This window comes from Phyllostomus discolor, chromosome 3 (genome assembly GCF_004126475.2).
Source record: "Phyllostomus discolor isolate MPI-MPIP mPhyDis1 chromosome 3, mPhyDis1.pri.v3, whole genome shotgun sequence".
NCBI lineage: Eukaryota > Metazoa > Chordata > Mammalia > Chiroptera > Phyllostomidae > Phyllostomus > Phyllostomus discolor.
The window spans coordinates 203961732-203983490 of record NC_040905.2 but is presented as its reverse complement, the minus strand read 5'-3'; the positions used below and the strand labels follow the sequence as shown (position 1 = coordinate 203983490).

Here is a 21759-nt window from a genome sequence, read left to right as displayed (position 1 = left end):
CTCTTCTCCATCTTCGCTGTGACCTTCCTGCTGTCAAGGTCACCATCTCCTCCCTAAACTATTGTAACAATTTCTACAGGGTCTCCACCTTCATTTTCTTCCCTCCAATCGATTTACAGAGAGTTGCGAAAGCACAGAACTGAGCCCAACACATTTCTACTTTTAAAGAAAGAAAAAGGAAAAACCTGTGCTCACAAACACCCACAAGTCACAGGGGTGAGTCCACAGCCCTGGACACGGCATTCAATGCCCCTCCTTGAGGGTGCTCTCAGCACCAGGCTCCCGGGATGGCTTCCTGCCTGCGAGGCCCACGGCTCCTCTCTGGCAGCAAATTCCTACAGACTCTGAGGCCCAACCAAAGTGTCGGCACTTTGGAGGGAGCGAGAGCGGGATCTGGACATGCCCCCCAGCCCCGAGGTTACCTGTTTCTGGCCTGTGCCGTCGTCATCCATGCCGTGCTGGGCGGCCATGACGGTGGACGTGTGCAGGGTGGAGGCATCGAAGGGCACCCTCTCCACATTGGCAATGTGGCTGGAGAGGTAGGGCAAGCCTGGGCCATCTGTCTGGTCTGGGTCCCGCCAGTTCTTGAAGAACTGCTTGAACAGCGGGGTCTCGCCACCCTCAGGAAGGATAGAGACCTGAAGGAGGCCAGGGAAGAGTAGAACGTGACTGGACTGAAACCCCCAGGACAGGGACCACCCGCAGGGGTCCCTGGGGAGCCTCAGACTCCCAGTCCACACTGAGGGAGGATACCCACCCTACCCTAGCCCTTTCTCACACCGACTGGACCCGCCCTCGCTCTCCTACCTGACTCCAGACTCACCTGGGTCTGCCTGGGGTAGTTCATCTTGGAGATGAAGTCAGAGGCCGTCTTGAGGGCAGCCTTCCTCTCCTCCATGTTGGCCTGCTTGCCTGTCAGCAGATGGAGGATGAGGGGCCTGGGTCAGCAGTGCCTTAGAGCCCACTCAGCAAGGGGAAAAGCGATCTCTGCCCCAACGACTCCGAAGCCCGCACACCGCACACTCAGACCCGTCCTCCCCCTGGGCCACCTTTCCCTGGTTTGGTGTGGGGGAGGCCCCCTCGACTCCACAGTCTGACGTCTGTCCCGACCCGCAGAGCAGCCCTGTGCCTGGACATCAGCCCTCAGTCCCCAAGTCCAAGGAGCCCAGATGATGACAATGACGATGATGATGATGATGATATGATGATAGCCACAAATGCTCAACTCTCGGTCCCTCTCTCTGCCATTCTCTGCGTACCCATGGCCTCCCTCCCCTTCTGTCCTGTTCCTTGGGGCTAATCACAGAACATCTGAGGGCAACACCAACATGTCCACTCAGAAGTGCCTAGGACAACATCCTCTGGGAGCCTCCCACGATCGGCACCCAACACAGTCCACACAGAGTTCCACGGACCCCAGCACAGCGCTTCTCCAACAGAGACCAGATGGCCCTTGTGGAAAACCCCAGCGTACATTAGCGAGTTAAAGGCATTTTATGAGTCCTGCAGTAAACTGACCTGTGGACATAATTTAACCCAGTTTGGACAATAAGCTTATTGGACCACAAAGCTATATATATTTTTTACATATTTTTTATATTATGCCAATTAACCTGTCTGAGAACTGGTATTATAACACATTTTGGAAACACTGAAGTCTGAGACCCACAGAGGCAAGCAAAGGACCCAAGACCACACAGCGAGTCAACTGCAAAGCCGGGGTTGTGGTCTGACTCCTGGTTCCCCTTGAGGAGCCTGCCGCCGCCCCCGGGCACCTGGAACAGCACTCCCCCGGGCTGCAGTGGCTCCCGCCCGAGGCCCTGGCAGAACCTGCCAGTCCCTGTTACCTTTCCAGACAAAGATTTTCCCATCTGTGCCATGGTCCAGGATGAAGCAGTCCTCCGACCTCAGGGCCCCCTGGGCGAAGGGGTTCTCATCAGCCACGAGTGACACTGACATGGTGCCAGCGTCGTTGGAGACCTAGGGGACAAGGGAGAGTCCAGAAGGTGAGTGACTTCCACCGCCTCAGCCTGCCCTGAGGGTGTCCCCAAGCCAACACATGAGTTGGCCCACTCCCCAACCCCTACCGCAAATGGCAGGGCAGAGGGACACCTGGACATGGGCCCCCTCCTTTTCTGCTCTGTCCAACCACATCCGTGACCTACACCCGGGTGTCACGTAGACACGGCACACGGAAAGGGCAGGGGGTAAAATGCAGGGATGCGACGGCCTCGGAGAAGGACTGTCCAGTTGGCTGAGAAGACAGTCAGTCTCACCAGTCAAAGAAAAATAAATAAAAGCAAAAAATCTAAATGCAGTGCAGTGGCCTGGCTTGGAATCTGGAATGAGAACTTGGGGAATCCGAATAAAGTCTGTACTTTAGTTAATAGTGCTGAACCAATGCGAATGCCTTAGTGTTGACAAAGGTAACTGGTTATGCTAAACGTGAAGCAGACGCTGGATGAAGGGTATATGGGAACCCTCTGTACTATCTTTGCAATTTTTCTGCAAACCTAAAACTATTCCAAAATAAAAAGTTCATTAAATTAAATAAAAGCCAAACCAAAAAAAGGTACCATACTAGCTAAAATTCGATTCATAATACCTAGTGTGGACAAGGCTCTGGGTAAACAGGCACATTCTAACACTTGAGTAGGGTGATTTGGGAGCCCTTCCAGAGTACAGTTTAGTAATATGTAGCAGAACTTTAAAATTATGTGAGTACATAGTGTGTGCCAGCACCGATAACTTGTATAATTACAGAACTCCTTGCCACAACCCTATGGTAGTGCTACTACTATGCCCGTTTTATTCCCGAGGACACCAAGGGGCAGAGAGGTTAAGTAACCTGCACACCCAGAGTACTAGGCCTGGGATTCGAACTCTGGACTCTGACTCTAGAACCAGTACTTTCAATCACCAACTCACTATTCAGCCTGTGACCTTGTGTGGGAACTTGCTCTACTGCCATCCTCAGCCCAAGTGCACAGAGGGACTGCCTGGCCTCGGAAAAGGAGGAAGCACCCTCTACTGCCCATCGTTAGGGATGTGCTGAAATCCGTCCGCTCCCCGCAGAGAACACCTCAGAGCTGTTCTCAAGGGCTCTGTGGGTCTCTAGTAAAGACAGAAGTTCATGACCGTGCTGAGGGGAGAAAAGACAGCCACTGAACAGCATGAATAGTTTGGATCCACTTATATCCAGTGGAGATGGAAAAGTATATAATTAGACACAGAAAGAGGTAATCTGGACTTTCACTAAAGAGTAACTATGTAACTGTGGTAACCTACAGAGAGGGGAGGAGGAGAAGCCGACTTTTTAAAATTTGAGTATTGTTACTTTTGCAATTAAAACACATCTAAAAATAGTACTGATTATCTTAAATCAGTAAAACTTTCTCTATAGCTATATCTATATATTAACTATATATATAAATTTATATATACTTGTTGGACGTTGATTAATAAAATTATTTAGGTTTCGAGTATAAAACTCTATTATACATCACCTGTATATTGTATCTCTTTATACTTCTGAGTATTGCTTGCTACTTTATTTTCACAGTGAACGCGTATTACTTGGTCAGGATAAAAGCCACTAATGTGGTTTTTCTTTGGAGGTAATGACAATCTGTGCCTCAGTCTGTCACTTTACCACAGACAGGCCCGGGCCCAACCCAAGTGGCACAGCTATGCAGGCCAGAGGTCCTGAGCTCAAGGGCAGCCTCCGTTTAGTTTCAAAAACCACAGGGAAGGAATTATAAATAAAGTCATTAACCATAACCCCCCAAACACACGCCCATTTCTGTAGTATTTCCCCACGTACCTTCCCAAAACACTCCCCGCCTGGTTTCTCTGCAGACTCCCAGAAACCCTGCAAAGCTCCCTTCACGGCCCTCCTCCCCACTTTACAGACTGGGAAACAGCGTCCCAGGGAGAGGATGCAGGCTGCCCACATGCTGCCAATGAGCACGACACAGATCTGTCTGCAGTCAACAGCATTCTCTTGCTCTTGGTGCAGGAGGCAAAGGAAAATAGCGGGTGTCCACTGGAGACGTGCAGAAGCCGGGCCACCCAGGCGCGCTCTGTGCGCGTGGAGCTCAGGAAGGCCGAGTCCCCGCCTCCCCATCCTGACCCCGGGAGACGGAGCACAGGAGGCCCACCTTGAAGAGCTTGGCCAGCTTGCGATTGGCTGCATCCTCCTTGGCTGTGTCATCGGTACCCTCGGGCAGAGTGGGCTTGGAGCCCAGCACCTGCAGAGATGGAGAGAGGGAACGAAGGGTGGCTGTGAGCTCCCAGCGGCCTCCTTCCCCAGGGAGAGGCCTGGGCCCCCGACAGAGACCCCTCCATGGGCAGGCAGAGACCATGTGGGCATCCACAGTGGCCCTCCACTGAGGGGAAAAACCTCTGAAACCATCCTGCACTGCCTCACATGCCTCTCGTGGGTAGAGCTCAACCACGTCGGCCCTGCTCCTCTGTCTCCAGGACAGCCCTGCAGACAGTGACTCCCCCATTTCCTCCTGCGGCGTCCAAGAACGAGAACTATGGCTACGGAGCACACCTTCCGACCCGTGCCTTTATGGGACCCCGTTACGTGGTCACACCCATGCTGGGAGGCACAGATCACCACTCTCGTGTCACAGAAGAGGAAACCCAAGTCCGGAGAGATGGGGTGACTTATGCACACAGCTATGGGGTGGCAAAGTGGAATTCGAACTTGTGGCTCCCTATTTCACTCTTCCATCCTGGCTACCTCGACCTTTCACAGCCCCGGCTACCACCCCTCCCCAGCCTCAGTTGTGTCTGGGCCCCTCCTCATCATAATCACCCTCCCCCTCTCCCTGAACACCAGAACCCAACACCCCCATGCAGGAGCCAAGTGGCGTGGTCCCCTCCACTTCCTGGTGAGGTTGGCCCCGTCGGCATGTGCACAAAGCAAAATGACTGACACTCGTGTCACACGGTTGACGAAAGGGGCCATAAACTGCCAGGAGGAGCAGGCAGAAGAGACGAGAGGGGACTGGGCTCTGGTTGTGTTTTCTGACTGGGCTCCAGCACCAGGTCTGTCCTCAAGAGCGGTGGAGATGCTCTTCCCCGGCCCCTTTCAGGGGTCTGGCCCTCCCAGCTGGAGCGCGTGGCTCACAACCCCAGCAAACGCCGGGGCACGGACTCCAGCCCACCTCTCAGGGGAGTCTGGGGGTTGTCGGGGAAGCTGCTCCTCTCCACTCCCTGGAGAGTTCCAGTGTGGCATAAAATCAAATTCACCTCAAACTCGCCTGCTAAATGGAAGAACATGAAGAGCACCCTGTCTTCACGCTTGGCCCCCACCCCGCACCACTGGGACGTGGCTGTCGGTACCTGGATCATCGCCTGGGGCTCGGAGCCCTCCTCAGACACGTGCACTTGAGCCCGGCCACTCCGCTCGTTGTCCCGGATGCCCTTGGACACCTGCGTGGCCTTCAGCCTCTCAAATCGGTTGCTGTTGGAGCCGCACCACTGATAGATGTCCTGTAAGACAGGGACCCCAGGTGAGGCAGTGGCCCGGCGCTCCTGGAAGCCCTGCCCAGTGCAGGGTGGGGAGGGGACTGTGGAGTGCGTGCGCACACCCAAGCACAAGCAGTGCCTTCCGTGTGCACAGGCTATGTGAGTGCATGGCTTAGGACGAGTGTTTTTCACAGCATGTGTGTGAACATGTCTGCCTGCTAGTGAGAGCAGAAATCGGTGCAACCAATTTGGAAGACAATCCAGCCATAGTCACCAAAGCTCGGTCTATCGATAGCCTAGGAGCCGGCAATCCCTCCCCAGGACGTCCGCCGAAAGACCCGTGTAAGGACATCGGAGCAGCACCACGTGTAAAAGCCCCTCACCAGAAACTACACTAAGTGCCATCTCAATAGAAAGCATAAATGGACTGTGGCACATCCAGCCAATGGGATCCTGCAGGGCAAGGGAACTGATCAGTCTACAGTACGGATGGATCTCAGACATGGAATGCTAGGCAGAAGTCCAACATAAAATAGAAAGGTTCCATGTGGGTGAAGTTCAGAGAGAGGCAAAACTACCCTGTGCCACTGAGGGAGTTCCGGATGGACGTTATCCTTGGGGGTGATGGGACTGGAAGGGGACAGGAGGGGCGTTCTGGGGGCTGATAACGTTCTGTTTCTTGATCTGGGAGTTGGTTACACGGTGTGTTCACTTTCTGAAATCCACAGAGCTGTGCACACAGGATTCACACTCTTCTGTGTGCCTGTTACACCTTAGTAAAAATTTCACACTAAATAAGTGTGTGCCTGCTCTTGCATGGACATTACACCATGTGTATGACTGCTGTTGGGGTGCAGTGTCTGCCCATGTTCATCTGCAGGTGTGAGGACATGTGGATCTGGGAGAAATGGGTACAGAGCATTGTGCACCTGTAAGGTGGGCCTGGGAAGTGCACCTTACACACACTGCCATGTGCAACTGCACGAGTGACACATACACATGGGGGTCCTTCACTAACACGCCCAAGTTTACGTGTGTTGACATTCATAATGGTGCCAGGTCCATGCCTGGCGGGCAACAGCCTCTAGTTTTTGCCCATGCCTGCCATGCATTTTTAAGTGAGTGACCCTATGTCAAAGGGTACATGAGACACACATATGAACACAAGACAGCAAGGAGCCCACACGTCAATCGGAGTCTGAGTGCACTGTGCAGGAGGTCTGTGCCCACGAGCATGATGGGCTTGATGCCCACGTGTGGGCACCTAGAGTGCCAGGCACATCTGTACCTGAGGTTTTGCTGGTGTGTCTGACTCATGTATAGAGCACATGTGCGCATGGGGCTCCCGTGCCTGTGGCTTTCCCTGTCTGTGTGTTTGCATGTGTTAACATGAGTGTGTCCACCTCCCCAGAGTCAGGCCTGGCCGGCCCGGGGGTACCACAGTGTCCCCGGGGAAAGGGCAGGGCAGGACTCACATTGCCCAGGTCCAGGATGAAGCAGTCGCCAGTGTTGAAGCTCTCCCAGGACACAGGCACCTCAGTGGCACGGACCACACGCCGCCCTTTGACCTGGAAGAGTCTCTGCACCACCACCTCATTGGGCACCACGTGCTTGAATCCTGATGCCACTCCTCCTTTCTGTTGGGTCAAGCAGACAGCGTCAGTCCGGCCGATGGGTCCAGGGAAGCAGGTATGGGGAAAGGAAGGGAGAGGGTCGAGTTGAAGGAAGTCCTGGTCTATGGACCAGTGGCCTTCCAGCAGACTCCATACCACCTTGCTGCCACCCCTCTGAATTTCACACTACAAAGACCTCCAGGGCCTCTTTCCTGGATCAAAAAGCTGCAAACCTTCCTTTCTCAAGACCAGCATTTCCCAAAGGATGTTCTCAGGAACCCTAGCCCCTAAAACATTCTTCAAGAAAAGGGTTCCATGGGGGTAAAGGAGGAAGGGCTTCCACCACGGCCAGAAATGTACCCCCTCTTTGCTGCCTCACTTCACAGAGTGAGGCCAAGTCTGACTCTCGCCACACAGACGCCATGAAAGCAAGGGGACAAAGGGAGCAAGTTTAATTGGGCTCCTATTATGTCTACACACAGCAGCAACATGCAAGTGTTTGTGACGTGACAACAATGCCCACTGTTCCGGGCACTTTGCATGTGTCATCTATGTGACAGGTATCATTATCCCCATCTTACAGATGAGGAAAGTAGAGCCCAGAAATGACAGGATTTGCCCAAGATCTCACAGGGAGTAAAAGCTGAAGCTACGACTCAAACTCAGATGTGAATGAATCTATAGGTTCTTCCTTCCCCAACATCAGCCTTCTCAGAGCAACAGTGTCTAGGGCCACCCAGGATGAGAGGCAGGAACAAGCCACTGTTCAGAGCCAAGTCTTTCAAGCAGAAAGCACATTTTCCTGTGGTGAGTGGAGCGCCCTCTTGTGTCCTTTCTTGGTACCAGCATGAGACCTTTCAAGAGCATCCCCTTGCTTCAAGGGCCCTCCTGCTGGGGAGCAGGTGAGGAAGGGCAGCTTGGGGGAAAGGTGTACCACCCTGTGCTCACCTGGTAATGGGATGCCACTGACCAAGTCCTTGCCAAGGTCTAGGATACCTGCTTTATGGACATGCAGTGTGGTGATCACGAGCCCCAGGTAGGGGTCTCATTACCCCATTTCATAGGCAAAGCAACTGAGGTACACATAAGTTCAGTGTCCATGGTCCCAACTAGTTGGTGGCAGTGCCAGGTTCTACCCCCAAGCTCACTGTTCCAGGGACCCAGCCACTCCCAAGTCTGCCAGCCCAGTCGTTCCTGTGTGTCTGTGGGCAGCCCGGACCTGGGGGCTTCCTTCAGCTGGAAGTAAAGAGACAGCAGATCTAGAAAGTCCAACAGTTTCCACGGACCCCTCAGAGACGAGGAAGTGGAGGGAAAGAAAGACCCCGAACTTCTTTTTTATGCATCTCTAAAATATTTCATTTGTTCAAGCATGCCTTTTATTTGTTATTTAAAAGAAAAAAGAAAATATTTAAAGGGTTGGTTTGTGTCATAAATCTTGACTCCAAAACATTATCTGTATATAAATGTATACAATAAAAGAATACTTGATTTTTAATAATTCTGGGCATGCACTTCTCCTGATCTATAAAATTAGACTTGAAGAGGCAAGTTAACAAAATAATAAAAGAAAGCTCTTAGAAGACAGTGGATCTACAAATACAGGAGGCAGGAATTTTTTGAAATTTTTACTATTTGTTACTATTTGTATTATAATCTTTAGGATTGTTTATTGGTTTGTATAGTCTAATCATTATGGGGGTAGATGTTAGCACCAAATTATTTGAACAAAATTTAATAGGACAAGTTGTTTTAAAAGCCACTTTCCAAATTAAAGTAATGATACATATATATCATAAATATAGATAGTTCTGTATCTCTTCAAATATATATATATCTATACATTCACATAGAGAAATTACCCACCATTCAGTGTACATTTCCAAGAGCAGAATCATGGGGGGACTTTTACTTTTGAAAACCTATATTTCTATAATGTTTGACACTTTACAATAAGCTCATATCATCCTTGCAGTCAGAAGAAAAAATATATATAAAGATTTACATTTTTTAAATGTTGAACTGTTTATAACACACAGGAAAACGAGTGACTGGGGCTGGCCCCCTCCCCCCCTCTAAGGCGGAGTTCCCCGTCTGAGAACTGGGAGCGACAGGGGAAGGGTTCGAGTGATTCAGCGAGTCTCCCACTGTGCTCCTGGAGGTCAGGGGTGTCTGGGATCAGCCAGCCCAGACTGTGTTTGAACAAAGGGTTTCAAATAACCCAGCCCAAGGGGTCTCTGGGGTTCTGTCTGGAGTCAAGGAGGAAACCAGGAAAAGCAGGGAAAGGGGGAGGAGGAGCGCTCAATGGATTCTGAAAAGTGCAGACTCTAAAGAGGATTTGCAGGTTGTAGAACAAGACGAGACAGGCCCCGTGACAGCCCTTCTCGCGGCTCCTGTCCCCTCCCTGCCCCTTCTCCCACCTGAGCACAGAAGTGGCTCTGAGGTGCAGGCTTTCACAGGAACAAGTCTTGCATAACAAGCTCTGCTCCTCGGGGATCTATAATTGATGAGGGCTCCAGGCCGAGAACCCTGGGCTGAGCCTGCCAAGTGCGGGGGCAGCTGGAGGACTTGCTGAGGGTGCAAAACAGGACCAGCCTGGGACCTCACATTTGCACCAGGAGCCAGGAACTTCCAGGACTGAAGTCCCAAATCTGGGCCTGCTTTGGGAACCCACTCCTCGGAGTATGGGCCAAAAACATCCCAGAAAAATCCCCAGGAGATGGAACAGGCTTGCTACACATGCAGATTCCTAGGCCTCATCTGAGCTAAGATCATGGACCAGGGGACCCTGAAGTGTCCACTCTGAACCAGATCCGTGCTGGCCCTTCACACCTAGGTTTGAATCGCAGCTCCGTCACTTACCAGATCTGGTGGGAGAGGTCGGAGGACAAGCTGCTTAACTTGTCCACAAAACAGCAACAATAAGCAGGCACTTGTTACATAATCGATAAATGTTTGCTGAACGAATCCCAAATGGGGAATGTGTGAGCGCGCACACCCATAGGCACACAACTGGCCAGAGCCTCACAGTTAGAGACGTGTGGCCTTGGGACCAGAACCTCAGTCTCTCCGGCTCCTGGTCAAGCGCTCTTTCCACTTCCTGCTCCAGGAGCTGCAAAAAGGCCGGGTACTTCTTTAGGTCAGGGGACGCTTTCACCTCTCCTCCTTCAAGGTACCACAGCCCCAGAATGGGACAAAGGAAGGAGGGAGAGTTGGACAGCTCTGCAGGAGCTGTGGGCACGTGTGAACTGGCCGACAGGGGGCGCTAGTGAGCTCCTGGAATCCAGCTCTGCCAAGCCTGGGGCCCAAGGCCCAGCCCAGCACACACCCTGTCTTTTGCTATCTCAGCCTCACTAGCACTTTCCCATCATCCAACTCCCTGTGCTTCATTGGGCAGACAGCGTCACCACCCTGTTTACACAAAGGACCCTGAGCCCAGAGAGGGACAATGATTTTTATAAAATCACATGGTGCATCAACATCAGCAACTTAGCTTGAGAGACAGGCTGGTGTAATGAAAAGAATGCTGGGAGTCAGGAGATCTGGGTTCTAGTCCCAGCCGTGGGACTGACTTGCTGTGCGACCCTGGGCAAACTGTTTAATCACTCTGTGCCTCAGTTCCCCTTCCATCCCTGAAAATAAGAGATCTGGACTCTGATATTAAGGTCCATCAAAGCTTGTGATCCCCTCCCTGTCCCCACCAAAGAGAACACCAGCTTCGTAAAACCACGGCTTTGCCTGAGCCCTTCCAAGGTGCCAACCCCCATGCGAGGCATTTCCCAGCTACACCTCCACTAAATCCTCTGCCGAGGCCAGAAGGGCAGGTATAACTCGCTCTCCTGTAACCAAAGAGGAAAGGGAGGCCAAGCGGCCTGCCAAATGTCTCACTGCATATCAGGGCACAGCCTCCCAGGGCTCCTAGCTTGATTGTGCTCAGCCCCACCTGGCTGGGACCTGGAAGAGAAATCTGTGTTGGTTCAGACTCCTTAGAGTTCAAGTTCAAGGGGGATTCTAATGAACAGAAAGAGGAATGTGATCCAGGGTGTCCTTTCAAATACCTAACCTGGAACCCTCTGTTGGCAGGGTACAAGAGTTCGGGGGTGCCAGGACAAGTGAGAGGCCGAGTCTCCACCCACGGCCCCCGCTTTCTGCTGAGGTTAGGAAGACAACACTGTAAAATGATTGGGAATTTTCCTCTCTTCATTTTAAATAAGGAACCAGAGACTCAGAGAGGAAGAGTGATTTGTCCAAGGTCACACAGGAAGGGTACAGGATCCAAACCCAGGGCCGGCCAACTGCAAAGGCTGAGCTCTGACCTATCTGCCCACACCACCCCACAAGGCTGAAAGGAGAGTGGACCCGAATGAGTCCTGCCACTGGTGCATTTGTCCCCACTGCCCGGGGACCCACCTTGTATTTGAGGCCAGACTTGAAGTAGCCGAGGAAGGTGGCCGACTCGAAGCCCTGGACCTCACGGTGCTGCACAGCCCGACCGTTCAGGTAGTCGTCCAGCTGCACGGTGAAGATGGCGGCCGCCCCGCTCTCATCCTGGCTGCACTCATTGCCTAGGGGATGTCAGAGCAGCGTAAGCCCGGCTTCTGGAGAGGAGTCCCAGCCTCCTGCCGAGGAGGAGCCCAGAGCCCCCAGCACCGGCTGTAGAAGCTGGGCAAACCCCTGCCTTCCATGAGCCTCAGTTAATTTACCTGTATAACGGGAAGGCGGAGGCCAGACTCTGTGGTCTCTAAGAGTCCTCCCAGCTCCAACATACTTCCCTACACGCACCTCCTTGCCTGTCCCCCTGCACTCACTCAACCCTGCTGAGCATGAAGTCGTGCCTGGGAGCAGCAATGCAGCTCAGGAAACTGAGGCTCAGGGAGGGGGAAGGACTTACAAAGTCACTCAGCAGAGCTGCGGCAGGGACGCCAGGCTCCCGACTCTGGAGGGTAAACCGGGGCACGGTGGGAGCAGGGCCAGGAAAGCTATGGAGGGGGCTCAGGGTCCCCAGGTCACCCCAAATTCTGAGTGCTGTACTAACTTGAGCTTGTTTAACCCTCACAACATCCCTGAGAGGTAGTGGGGTGCCCCCATCATGGCCACTTCACAGAGGCACTGAGTGACTTGCCAAAGGACAGGGCAAGGCTCCAACTCAAACAGGCTGGCTCTAGGGTCTGGGGGGGTGTAATCCCTAGCCACGGGCCTGGCACACACTTGATGCTCAGCAGTCACTCAGCTCCCGTGGGGCTGCTGGGACACCGCAAAGCGCTGTGCTTTACGGGGTTGGGGTCTGGCCTCACCCAGCCAGTAGTGGAGGTCGTACTGCAGGTTCCCATTCCTCAGCTGCACCGTCTTCAGGATGACATAGGCGTCACCTGTGAAGAAGTCTCCGTAAAGGTTGGTGGGCACAGGCACCAGGTCAAACTTCTCCACACGCCAGATCTGCAGGCCAGGCTCCTTTCCCGCCTTGAGGAACTCGGGGTGTTCCACCACCATGCTGCTGGGCTGGAAGAGACGGGGCAGAGCCTGATCAGGGGCCGTGGCCCTGGTGGGGAGAGAGAGAGCCCAGGGCACGAGGGAGGGTGGTTTCTAGCACCAAGAGCATCGCACTTGAGCCTCTGAGTCTCCCCACCCCCAAGGCAGGCCTGGCCCCTTCTGCAAGCAGACCCCTCCAGTTCGCGCTCTGGGTGAGAGAGCAAACAGAGCGGAGTGCAGGTTCCAGGTTCTGCCCTTGGCCAAGCGTCTGTCTCTCCCACTCGGCTCCCCGGTCACGGGGAAGCAAAGGGTGCTCCCTCTTTTCTTCCCTTCTGAGTGCCAATTGGTTGGGAAAACCGAGGGACAGAGTGGCGAAGTGACTCTGCCCAGGGTCCCCAGCGAGGAAGTGGTGTAGGAGGAACTGCCCCAAGCTCTAAGAACACGACCTCTGGGAGCACGGGGAGACCCCCTCAGATGGAAATGGTAAATCCGGGGGTCCCCAGGGGCTCACTGTGTTCCCTCCCAGCATCCTCAGTGGCTCTTAGAACTAGAAGGCTCCTAGGAGAGCTCATCATTCAACCGCATTCTACAGGTAGGGAAACTGGGGCCCAAAGAGGGGGGGAGACTGGCCCAGACCACGCAGCCTGTTTGCTTTGGCTCTTTGGAAGTGGGAAGGTTTTCCCATGCCCCACCCATGCCCCCACCACACCCCGAGGAGGGTCTAAATGACTTAGCCCAAGTGGCCTCCTGCGCTGTCTGCCTCCTCCCTCCTGCCCCCCGGCACCCCACCCCCAAATTCCATTTCTTGGAAAGGTGGAGAGGATGCAGCCAGGGTCTGCAGGAGCCTGCTGGAGACCAGGCGGTCAAGGATGGGGGAAAGGCCGTCAGGCATGCAGGAGGGCTGGAGATGCGGCAGAGTGGGACTGTTAGCCTGGGGCCAAAGGTCAGAACTCAGCAGGCACGGGTCCCCTGGCCGGAGAACAGATCTGGTGGGAGAGGTCAGAGAAACCAGACGGAGAGAACTCAGGCAGAGGGGTGGAGAAACATAAAAAGAGCAACAGGAAAGAGGAGAAACCAGACGGGACTGAGATAACAGAGAGAACAAATAATGGTAATGATGATAAGCAGGCAGAGGCAAGATCATACACGGAAGAGGGAGAAAATATTGGCAAGGCAGAAATAAATCGGAGGAATAAGAGAAATCTGAAATGGGAGAAATGAGAAGAGGAAAGGAGAGAAATCGGGCAGAGGGAAAGAGACACTGGAGGAGAAAAGGACAAATCAGGGGGCAGGGATGGGTCAGAAATCCCAAGGTGGGGAAGAAAAAGAAATCCGGCCAAGGCGAGGTTAGCCTCTAGGGAGGGAAACAGCCAGGTCCCCGAGGCTCCCACCCGCATCCATGGGAGCCGCGGAGGCAGCAAGAGATACTTACAAAGCAACAAAACAGTTTTTCCATTCTAGACCTGAATTACTCCCCTTTTCCTAGTGCTGTATCTGCAAGAACTTACAATAGAGAGTTACTCCGGGAGCCCCCAGGCCCCCTGGGCACTCACCCGCCCTTGAGTCTGCGGTGCCGGGGTCGCCACCCGCGATCCCCCCCGCGACGCGGTGGCCACACGGGCCTGCGGCGACAGCGCGCACAGCGCCAAGACCAGGGCACAGAGCATCGCGGGCGCGGAGCTTTGCGGAGCCATGGCGGCAGCGACTGCAGGAGACCCAGCCGGCACCCGCCGCGTCCCCGGTCACTGCTTTTAAGTAGTCGCTGGCCCATCCCGCCCGAGTCGGGACCGCCCCGCAAGGACAGCTCGGGGGCAGGGCCGAGTCCGGCCCCCCCCCCCCCCCCGCCCGCCCGAGGGCCCGCCAGGGGCGGGGATCTGGCCTGGATTTTGGAGACAGCTGGGTTCGCACCGGACCAACCCAATCGGGCGTGGCCGCCCCTTCCCACACCCCCACCCCCGCGGCTCAGGGGGGCGGAGACCAGGCACAGAGCTTAGCGTGCACCAGGCGCTGCCTCTGTGCACCCTAAATGGGCGCCTTCACGAAAGTGAGGGAGTCCAGCTCAGCCTCCTGTGTGACCCATGCAAGACCACTCCCACATCCACACCTAACATCTTCAGCATTTAATGAAGGCTTTCCACGCTTCGTAACATCCTTTATCCTTCACAGCGTGGGTACGGCGACGGCCGCACCTTACAGAGGGGATGGATCACTGCGTGCAGGGTACACAACCCACCCGCGCAGCCCCAGGAAACGGAACAGCCACGGTTCGAGCCCAGGCACTGCGGGGCGGCCTGACCACCCGAGCAGCACGGGCTGCCACCACAGCGCGGGGCGGCCTGCACCCCTGGGCCAGCAGGACCCACGAAGGGGCAGGCAGACCTCTCCCCTCCCGCAGCTGCAGGCTTTCCTCCAGTCAAGACCACCCCCTCCCCTTTTCTTCTTTTTAAAAAGTTTTTATTCCTTTTTCTTCAGTATTTCTTTGCATTGGTTCCAGGTGTGACAATCAAGAAAGTTTTTATTGTTTAAATGTTTATTTTTACCAAGACTTCAAGTAACGTCTTTGTGCCCATTTGTTCTCTCTCAACCCCAGTATTTCTCCCCAGGGGCAGAGTATTTACCCCTGATGATGTCAGGGTTCACCTTCAAGTCTTAAGTTCCAACGCCTGCTGCTTTTTGTAGTTGTTTCCAATTTTGTTTTGTTTTGGGGGTGGGACTATTTTTTGGGGGGGGGTGTCTAGATCCTATCTCTTGGCTCCCCGAGAGAAGACAGGGCTGTAAGGCTTCTCCCCACTCCTCCGCCCCCTTCCCATCCCTGCACCTCCCACGCTGAGGCACACAGTCCGTGGGTCAGGAGAAGTGCGATCCCGACTCACCTAGTCCCACCAGCCAGCCCCTCTCTCCCCGATCCCACCACCCTGCTGGACCCAACTTCTCTACCTCCAAGGTCTCGCTGGGTCCCAGCACCCCCTCCCACTCCCCACAGTCCTGTGCCATGACAGGAAAGTGAGCTGGGGAGTCAGGGACCTGGCTTTGGTTCCCACCTCCACTGTGTGCAGGCTGTTTTCCTCTCCTACGCCTCTGGTTGCCTCACCTACCAAGGGGTACAGTAGTTTCTGAGGGCTCAATCGGTCTCTGCGTGTGAAAACGGGCCATCTGACAGCTAGGTCCATGGGAGCCCCCCTCCCCCCTCCCCCCGCCCCACGGCCAACAGTCGCCCACCCCAGCTGCTCCTGCAGCCCAGCTTCCGAATAACCAGGCTCAAGTTTGCCCTCCACCCTCCACAGTAGCTCCCTCCTGCTGAAGAGGGCCTGTGGGCCGGATGAAGGGCTACGGGAACTCACACAGAGTGAAGACGATTCCAGAGTGTGAGGATTTTAAGAAGACTCCGTGGAGAAAACGATTTGCAGGCTGGGCATTGAAGGACAGGCAGGAGGGAGATTAAGAAAAGGCATTTTCGGAGAGGGGCCAGCGTGGGCAAAGGGCAAGCAAACACAGGCCGCATGGGCGAATGGTGGGGGGATCCGGCCTGAAACACAGGGGGCAAGAGGAGAGGAGGCCGGGAGGGCGGCAGGAGTCTCGGGGGCCCATGTGCTGCGTGGAAGAGTGCCTGTCTGAGGTGGGCGGATGGTGGTCACAGAGAGATGCTGAGTTCTCGGGGCCTGTGGAGCCTGCAGTGGGCCAGCTCGGGCGCCAATTCTGAGAGCCCTCCCCTCTCCTTAGGCATTCCGGAGGCTTGGAGGATTAGAAAAACCCCACAGTTCTCCCGTGCTCCGATGGAAGCGTAAACCAGCTTTCACCTCTCTGGATAGCAATTTGATTGCCCAGATTCAAAACACACAATGCAACCACAGACCCACTTCCTTCAGAATTACTTACTAAGGCACACAAAAATACACGTGCAAGGGTGTTCACTGAAGCATTGTTTGGAGAAAACTGGACAGGACCCAGATTTCCTGGTTAAATAAATTACGGAGCCGCCATACAATGGACCACTCTGCAGCTGTGAACTCAGAATGAGCCAGATCTGATCGTGCCTGGCACACAGTAGGCGCTCCGTAACCACAGAGAGATCTCCAAGCACAAAAAGCAAGCCGTGTATCTATTGGCTCCTTTCCTCTTTTTTAGAAGACTATCTGTTTTTGCATACACCCTTGAAAAAAGTCAAGGAAGATGAACAGAAAACTGTCAAGGCCGTTTGCTTGGACGGGATGAAAGGAGAGACAGTTGTTGCGCAGGCTGCCGGAGGCTGCAGCGAGCGAGCGCCAGGTTCCCTGGAGTCAGGGAGATGACACATTCGAGGGTGACAGGAACACTCTAACACTGGATGGTGGAGATGATCACACAACCGAAAACGCTACTAAAATTCAGAGTGCTGTGCATTCAAATGGGTGAATCGTTATGGTAGGTAAATTATACCTTAATATACTTGCTTAAAAAAAAACTTGCTCTGGGGTTGGTTAAAAACAATTTACAAGTATGTATCTAATGTCATGGGTGTTTTGTTTTGTTTTTTTTTTTCAACAAAACACTGATCTAGAAATACTACCTTTAAAAAATATGCTTCAAGTGATGCCTGCTCAATAGACAATCTGGAAAATCCAGACAAATAGGAAGAAGGAATCTCCTCGTCAGCCCAGCCCCCAGCGGGAGCATGGGGCCGGCCGCTGGCCCCGCTGTGCAGTCCCTTCCTGGAGCAGCGTGGCCCTGACCTCCTCAGTTGGTGATTAACAGAGGGCTGCCGTGGCTCGGCCTTGGCCCCAGGGGCCTGACTAGCAGTCCAGGGTGACTGGCTCTCTGATTAATGATCGCAAATGCCGTGTGGCTCTGCCTGCCACACAGCTCTGGAGCGGGGGCCCTCAGCACTGGAGACGCGGTGAACGGGCCCGGGCCCCTGCCCTTGGAGAGCCCACAGCCTGGGAACTCTTGCTGCGGGGCAGAGATGTGTGGAGGCCTGTGATGGGGGCAGCATGGTCTTATATGCTGGCCCCTGCCTGTTGAGTGCAGGAGAGTGGGGGGATTGGGGTACAGGAGAAAGGTCCCTGGGTAGGAAGGAAGAGGCCCCAGTGTTAGGCCAGACTCTGCCACTGACATCCTGGGTGATTTTGGGCAAGTCACCATCCTCCTCTGGGCCTCATGTCTCCATTGCAAAAGATGGGTAGGCTGCTATGCTATTCCCAGCTGTGGCATTCCCAGATACTGGCTGTGCAGCCGCATCCAGCACCTATACATCTCTGAGCCTCAGGGTTCCCATCCACAGGTCCTTCCGAATCTGACAGTCCAGGGCCCCTGCCCTGTGGGAGGCACCACCACCACCAGTGGCAGCATGCCACCTCTCCTCTGGGCCCAGACATCTCTGGGAGAAGAAAGGGAAGGCAGGAGGTGGGAAGGAAGAGGGAAGGTGGGGGGTCCAAGACTCAGTCTCTTCACAGCAACCGGGGAAAAGAGCATTAAAGCTCCCATTATCCATACGGGGAAACTGAGACTCAGGAAGATTCGGTCACTTGCTCAGGGTCCCCCAGCTGGAAAGAGGCATTGCTGAGACTCAAACATAGTGTGGTAGCTCCTGTCCCTGCCTCTGTCTGGAGAGATCAGGCAGGACCTCCTGGCACCGTCCGGTCTAGGCAGGGAGCAGCAGTGTCCTTTCCAGGTAAAGGGTTACAGTTGCTAAACCAGTCAAGCCCAAGCCAGGCCGGGCAGCCAGGAGTCTCTGGGGCAGCCGTCCCCACCACACCTCCCGGGTCAGGGCAGGAGGCTGCATCGGGAAGCGCTCCAGCCCTCCACACACCTGTGTGAGCACCCAGGGCAAAGGCATGTCCCAGGAAGATCCCCAGCTGTGGCCACTGAGTGGAAGATGGACTGTGGCAGCTACACTCTACGGCACTCATGGGCACTCGGGTCAGGTATGGTTTCTGTGCCTGCAGAGGCCGCCTGGCCCTGCCACCCCTCACGATATGAGTGCACCCTAGTCCCTTCCCTTCTCTAACCCCTGATCTGGGGAGCTTCTGGCTCTCACCCAGTGCCACACACACAGTAGGCAGCTTTCTGGTGTCTACCCCCACGAAGGAGCTGTATAGCTCCCACCCCTCCCCTGTAGCTGGCCCCAGAACCCCCACAGCTAGCTCCAGCCTTGCTCCCTCTGGCTCCTTGGGCTAGTTGCCACGTCTCTCTGGGCCTCCCAGCTTCTCTGGGCCTCCCAGCGTCTGGAGGAGACGACCTCACCCTCCCCTCTGGGCCACAGTGTACAAAAGGCCCCTGGCCAGCCTAGGAGACACCGCCCTGTTCTTTCTCTTTGCCCCAAACACTGTTCTGAATTTCCCAGAAACCGGCACTCATGGGAGGCCCCTGCTCGCAGCTTGTTTGCTTCCTGGCTCACACTGTTCTCTGAGCCCTCGTGGGAACACCCACCCCTCTGGCTAGGGCTTTGCTAACTGGGACAGTGGTCAGCTACCAGACACACCAGTTATGAAACTCGTGAAACGGGACAGGGCTTCAGTGTGGTCTGGAGAGCCCCATGGACTTGTGACCAGGGCCTCGGTTTCCTTGTCTATACAATGGGAGGATGATACGTCGCTTGCAGGGCAGTGAGGGGGCCCAAGGGCTGGCACACAATAGGAGCTCCCCACCAGTGAGCCCCTTTCTTCTTGAACTGCCTGCTTCTTTGCAGAGGCCTTTGTTCAGCATTGGTGTACCACCTGAGAGCAAGTGGGGCAGGAGAAAGGTTCCAGACTCCACAGTGAGATTCTCGAGTTCAGGGCCGGCTGTGTCACCTGGAACAAGTTACTGTCCCTCCCTAAGCCTTGGGTCCCTCATTTGTCAATACGGATAGTGATGCCCACTTGCAGGACAGTCAGGAGCTCTGGAGGGAGATGGCTGGGGTACACTGCACACAGTAGGACTGATTAACAGCATGTCCATTGGTCCATCTTCTCTTTGTAGATGATGATGCCAAGAATGACAGTGTCACTTCTCAGAATCCCATGCAAGTACCTGGCAGAGCAGCCCTAGAACCCAGGTCTCCTGGTGATCGGGCCAAGGCTGAGCCTGTTTCCACGACACGACAGGGCCCCCTGGAAGGGCCAGCTGGCTCTCTCTCTGTGTTGGCACAGTCTGTCTAGGGTGTGGACAGTCACTAGGGAGACGGCAGTGGGGCTTGGCTGAAGCCACCTCCAGGGGGCCAACTATCCCAGGGACCAGAGCCACTGGCCTGTGCCCAGCTTCCGGAGGCAACCCCACCTAGTGCTGAGAGCCAGGGCAGGACATTCAGAGCGGGCCAGGCCCCACCACTTCCTGACCCCGTGCCCTGGAAGCAGCCAGATCTGACCATGGGTGTGAGCCCAGGGCCCTGCCTGCCAGGGCCCACTTCACCCTGTTTCCCCTTCTCTGTAAGCCAGCGCTGTTCCGTTCCTGGGAGGCTGGACTGCGGACAATTGTGCTGGCCCCTCTGGCACCCTGGAGCCCACCAGTAGGGCAGCCCATGCACAAACAAATCAGCAGCACGACACGGAGGCCCAGATGCAGGCACCGCGACCACAGGACCAGCAGAAGGTGGGACAGACTCTCCACCAGCAAACGCCCTGGAAGACAGGGCCTCAGATGCCGTAGCCAGAGCCAGAAGGCGCAGGAGCCTGGGAGGCCGCTCCCTGCGCCGCAGAGGAAGGGCTTTCCAAGAGCAGGAAAACAACGCGCGTGACTGTGGTGGGAAGAGCTCTGGCCAGAAAGACCTGGGTGTAAGTTCCTGACCCACCGCTTTCTAACCGTGTGGCTTGAACATGTGGCTCTTGCCCTCTGAGCCTCTGCTTCCTCGGGCGGGGATTACTTCACCTTCCCAGGGCTGTGGTGGGAATCTGATCAGGTCAAGCACATTTGGGGCTAAGCACGGAACTGGGCACCGAGTATGTACCTACAAAGGGGCCTGGGTAAGATTCTCTTTCTGAGACTGAAGCTCCTTAGGTATAAAACTGAAGTACACATGCCTTTCTCAAAGGCACGTGGAAAGGGTTGAGTGAGACCATAAGCGTGGAAGATCCTAGGACCATGCCTGGCATAAAATAGATGTTCGAAAATGCCAGTTTCCTTCCCCCAGGAGCAGGGGCTGAGCCTCTGTAAGCTCAGGATGCCAAGAATGACCAACAGGGTAAGGGGTGCATGACCTTCCAGCCAACAGGATACAGGGGATGCCTGGGGTGTACATGCCCTTGGCAAGTAGCCCTTCTGCAGAGTTCCATGTTCCTCCTCTGTAAGATGGGGCGATGACTTCTACCCTGTGGGATGTCTGGGAGCCCCAGGCATCGTGCTTGACACACAGTAGGTGCTCAGTAAGCATAACATCCAAAGACGAGCCCCCACCATCTGTCCAGGCTGTGCACACACACAGGCCACTGGCCCACATGCCCACCCTTGACCTCTACATCTGCATCCCTGCATCCAGAGAACGGGAGGGCTGAAGGGTCCCAGTCAAGGCCCAGGGACCCAGGGTGGTGGCTGGTGCCGGGGATGGGGAGGCATCTCAGGAGAGGGCCTCGAGCCAGCACGTAAGGGTGCCTTTCATCCCGCCCCTCCACGAGTCTCTCCTGATGACACATTCCCCTCTCCTCTAGCCTGCTTCACCCAAAAGAATAAGGGCTTTGGAGTCACCATCTGACCCTAGCCCTGTCACGTACTACTTGGGTGACCCTGGGCAAGTGACTCAACCTCTCCAAGCCTGTGTCCTTGGGGACAGAACGACAAGACTGTGTCACAGACTTGCCAGCACTTGATTCTAGTACAGATCACTTACGGAAAAACTACAAATGCTCTATAGCATGGTGAGAAATTCTTTGCAATGGCTCTCAAATTCTTAACTACGATAGAACTTCCAGAGATTCAAAGATATTTTTCATTATGACTAATCCTTTTCACTTTAATAGGTTTTCAAAGTACTCTCCCCCTTTAAGTGCAAACAGAAGCAGGGTACTGGAATGCGCTGCTCCTTTCCTGGGTCAGAGGACAAGCATATCTAGCTGGAAGGATTCAAGGAGCCTGGCACACAGAACCCCGTGCCTGGCACACAGCAGGGCTCCAGAACGGTGCTGTCTCCTCTCCCGGGGTGTGCCCCAGCCTCACTTCCAGGGAGACACCAGCCACTGGCATCATCCCCCAGTGCCGGTCCCTCTGGGGGCTTCCAGAACCCTCAGTGACTCTGGGCAGGGCCTACCCAGAG

At 54.7% G+C, this 21759-nt stretch overlaps 1 protein-coding gene across 4 annotated transcripts in view; it reads right to left on the bottom strand.

Annotated features, from left to right (window-relative positions):
- GSN (gelsolin) overlaps positions 1-21759 on the bottom strand; it is a 48831-nt gene that overhangs the window by 8945 nt on the left and 18127 nt on the right. For 2 of the 4 annotated variants that reach the window (XM_028508845.2, XM_036022162.1), the window contains 8 exons: positions 12386-12590; positions 11502-11656; positions 6957-7118; positions 5356-5505; positions 4161-4250; positions 1848-1980; positions 824-912; positions 423-638 (listed from right to left, as the gene is read on the bottom strand). In XM_028508845.2, coding sequence (XP_028364646.1) covers positions 423-638; positions 824-912; positions 1848-1980; positions 4161-4250; positions 5356-5505; positions 6957-7118; positions 11502-11656; positions 12386-12581 — 1191 coding nt within the window. In that variant the 5' untranslated portion in view covers positions 12582-12590. Of the gene's footprint in view, positions 1-422; positions 639-823; positions 913-1847; positions 1981-4160; positions 4251-5355; positions 5506-6956; positions 7119-11501; positions 11657-12385; positions 12591-13992; positions 14064-14113; positions 14330-21759 lie in introns of those variants that run through there. The other 2 variants (XM_028508836.1, XM_028508821.2) reach the window with 2 other exon arrangements.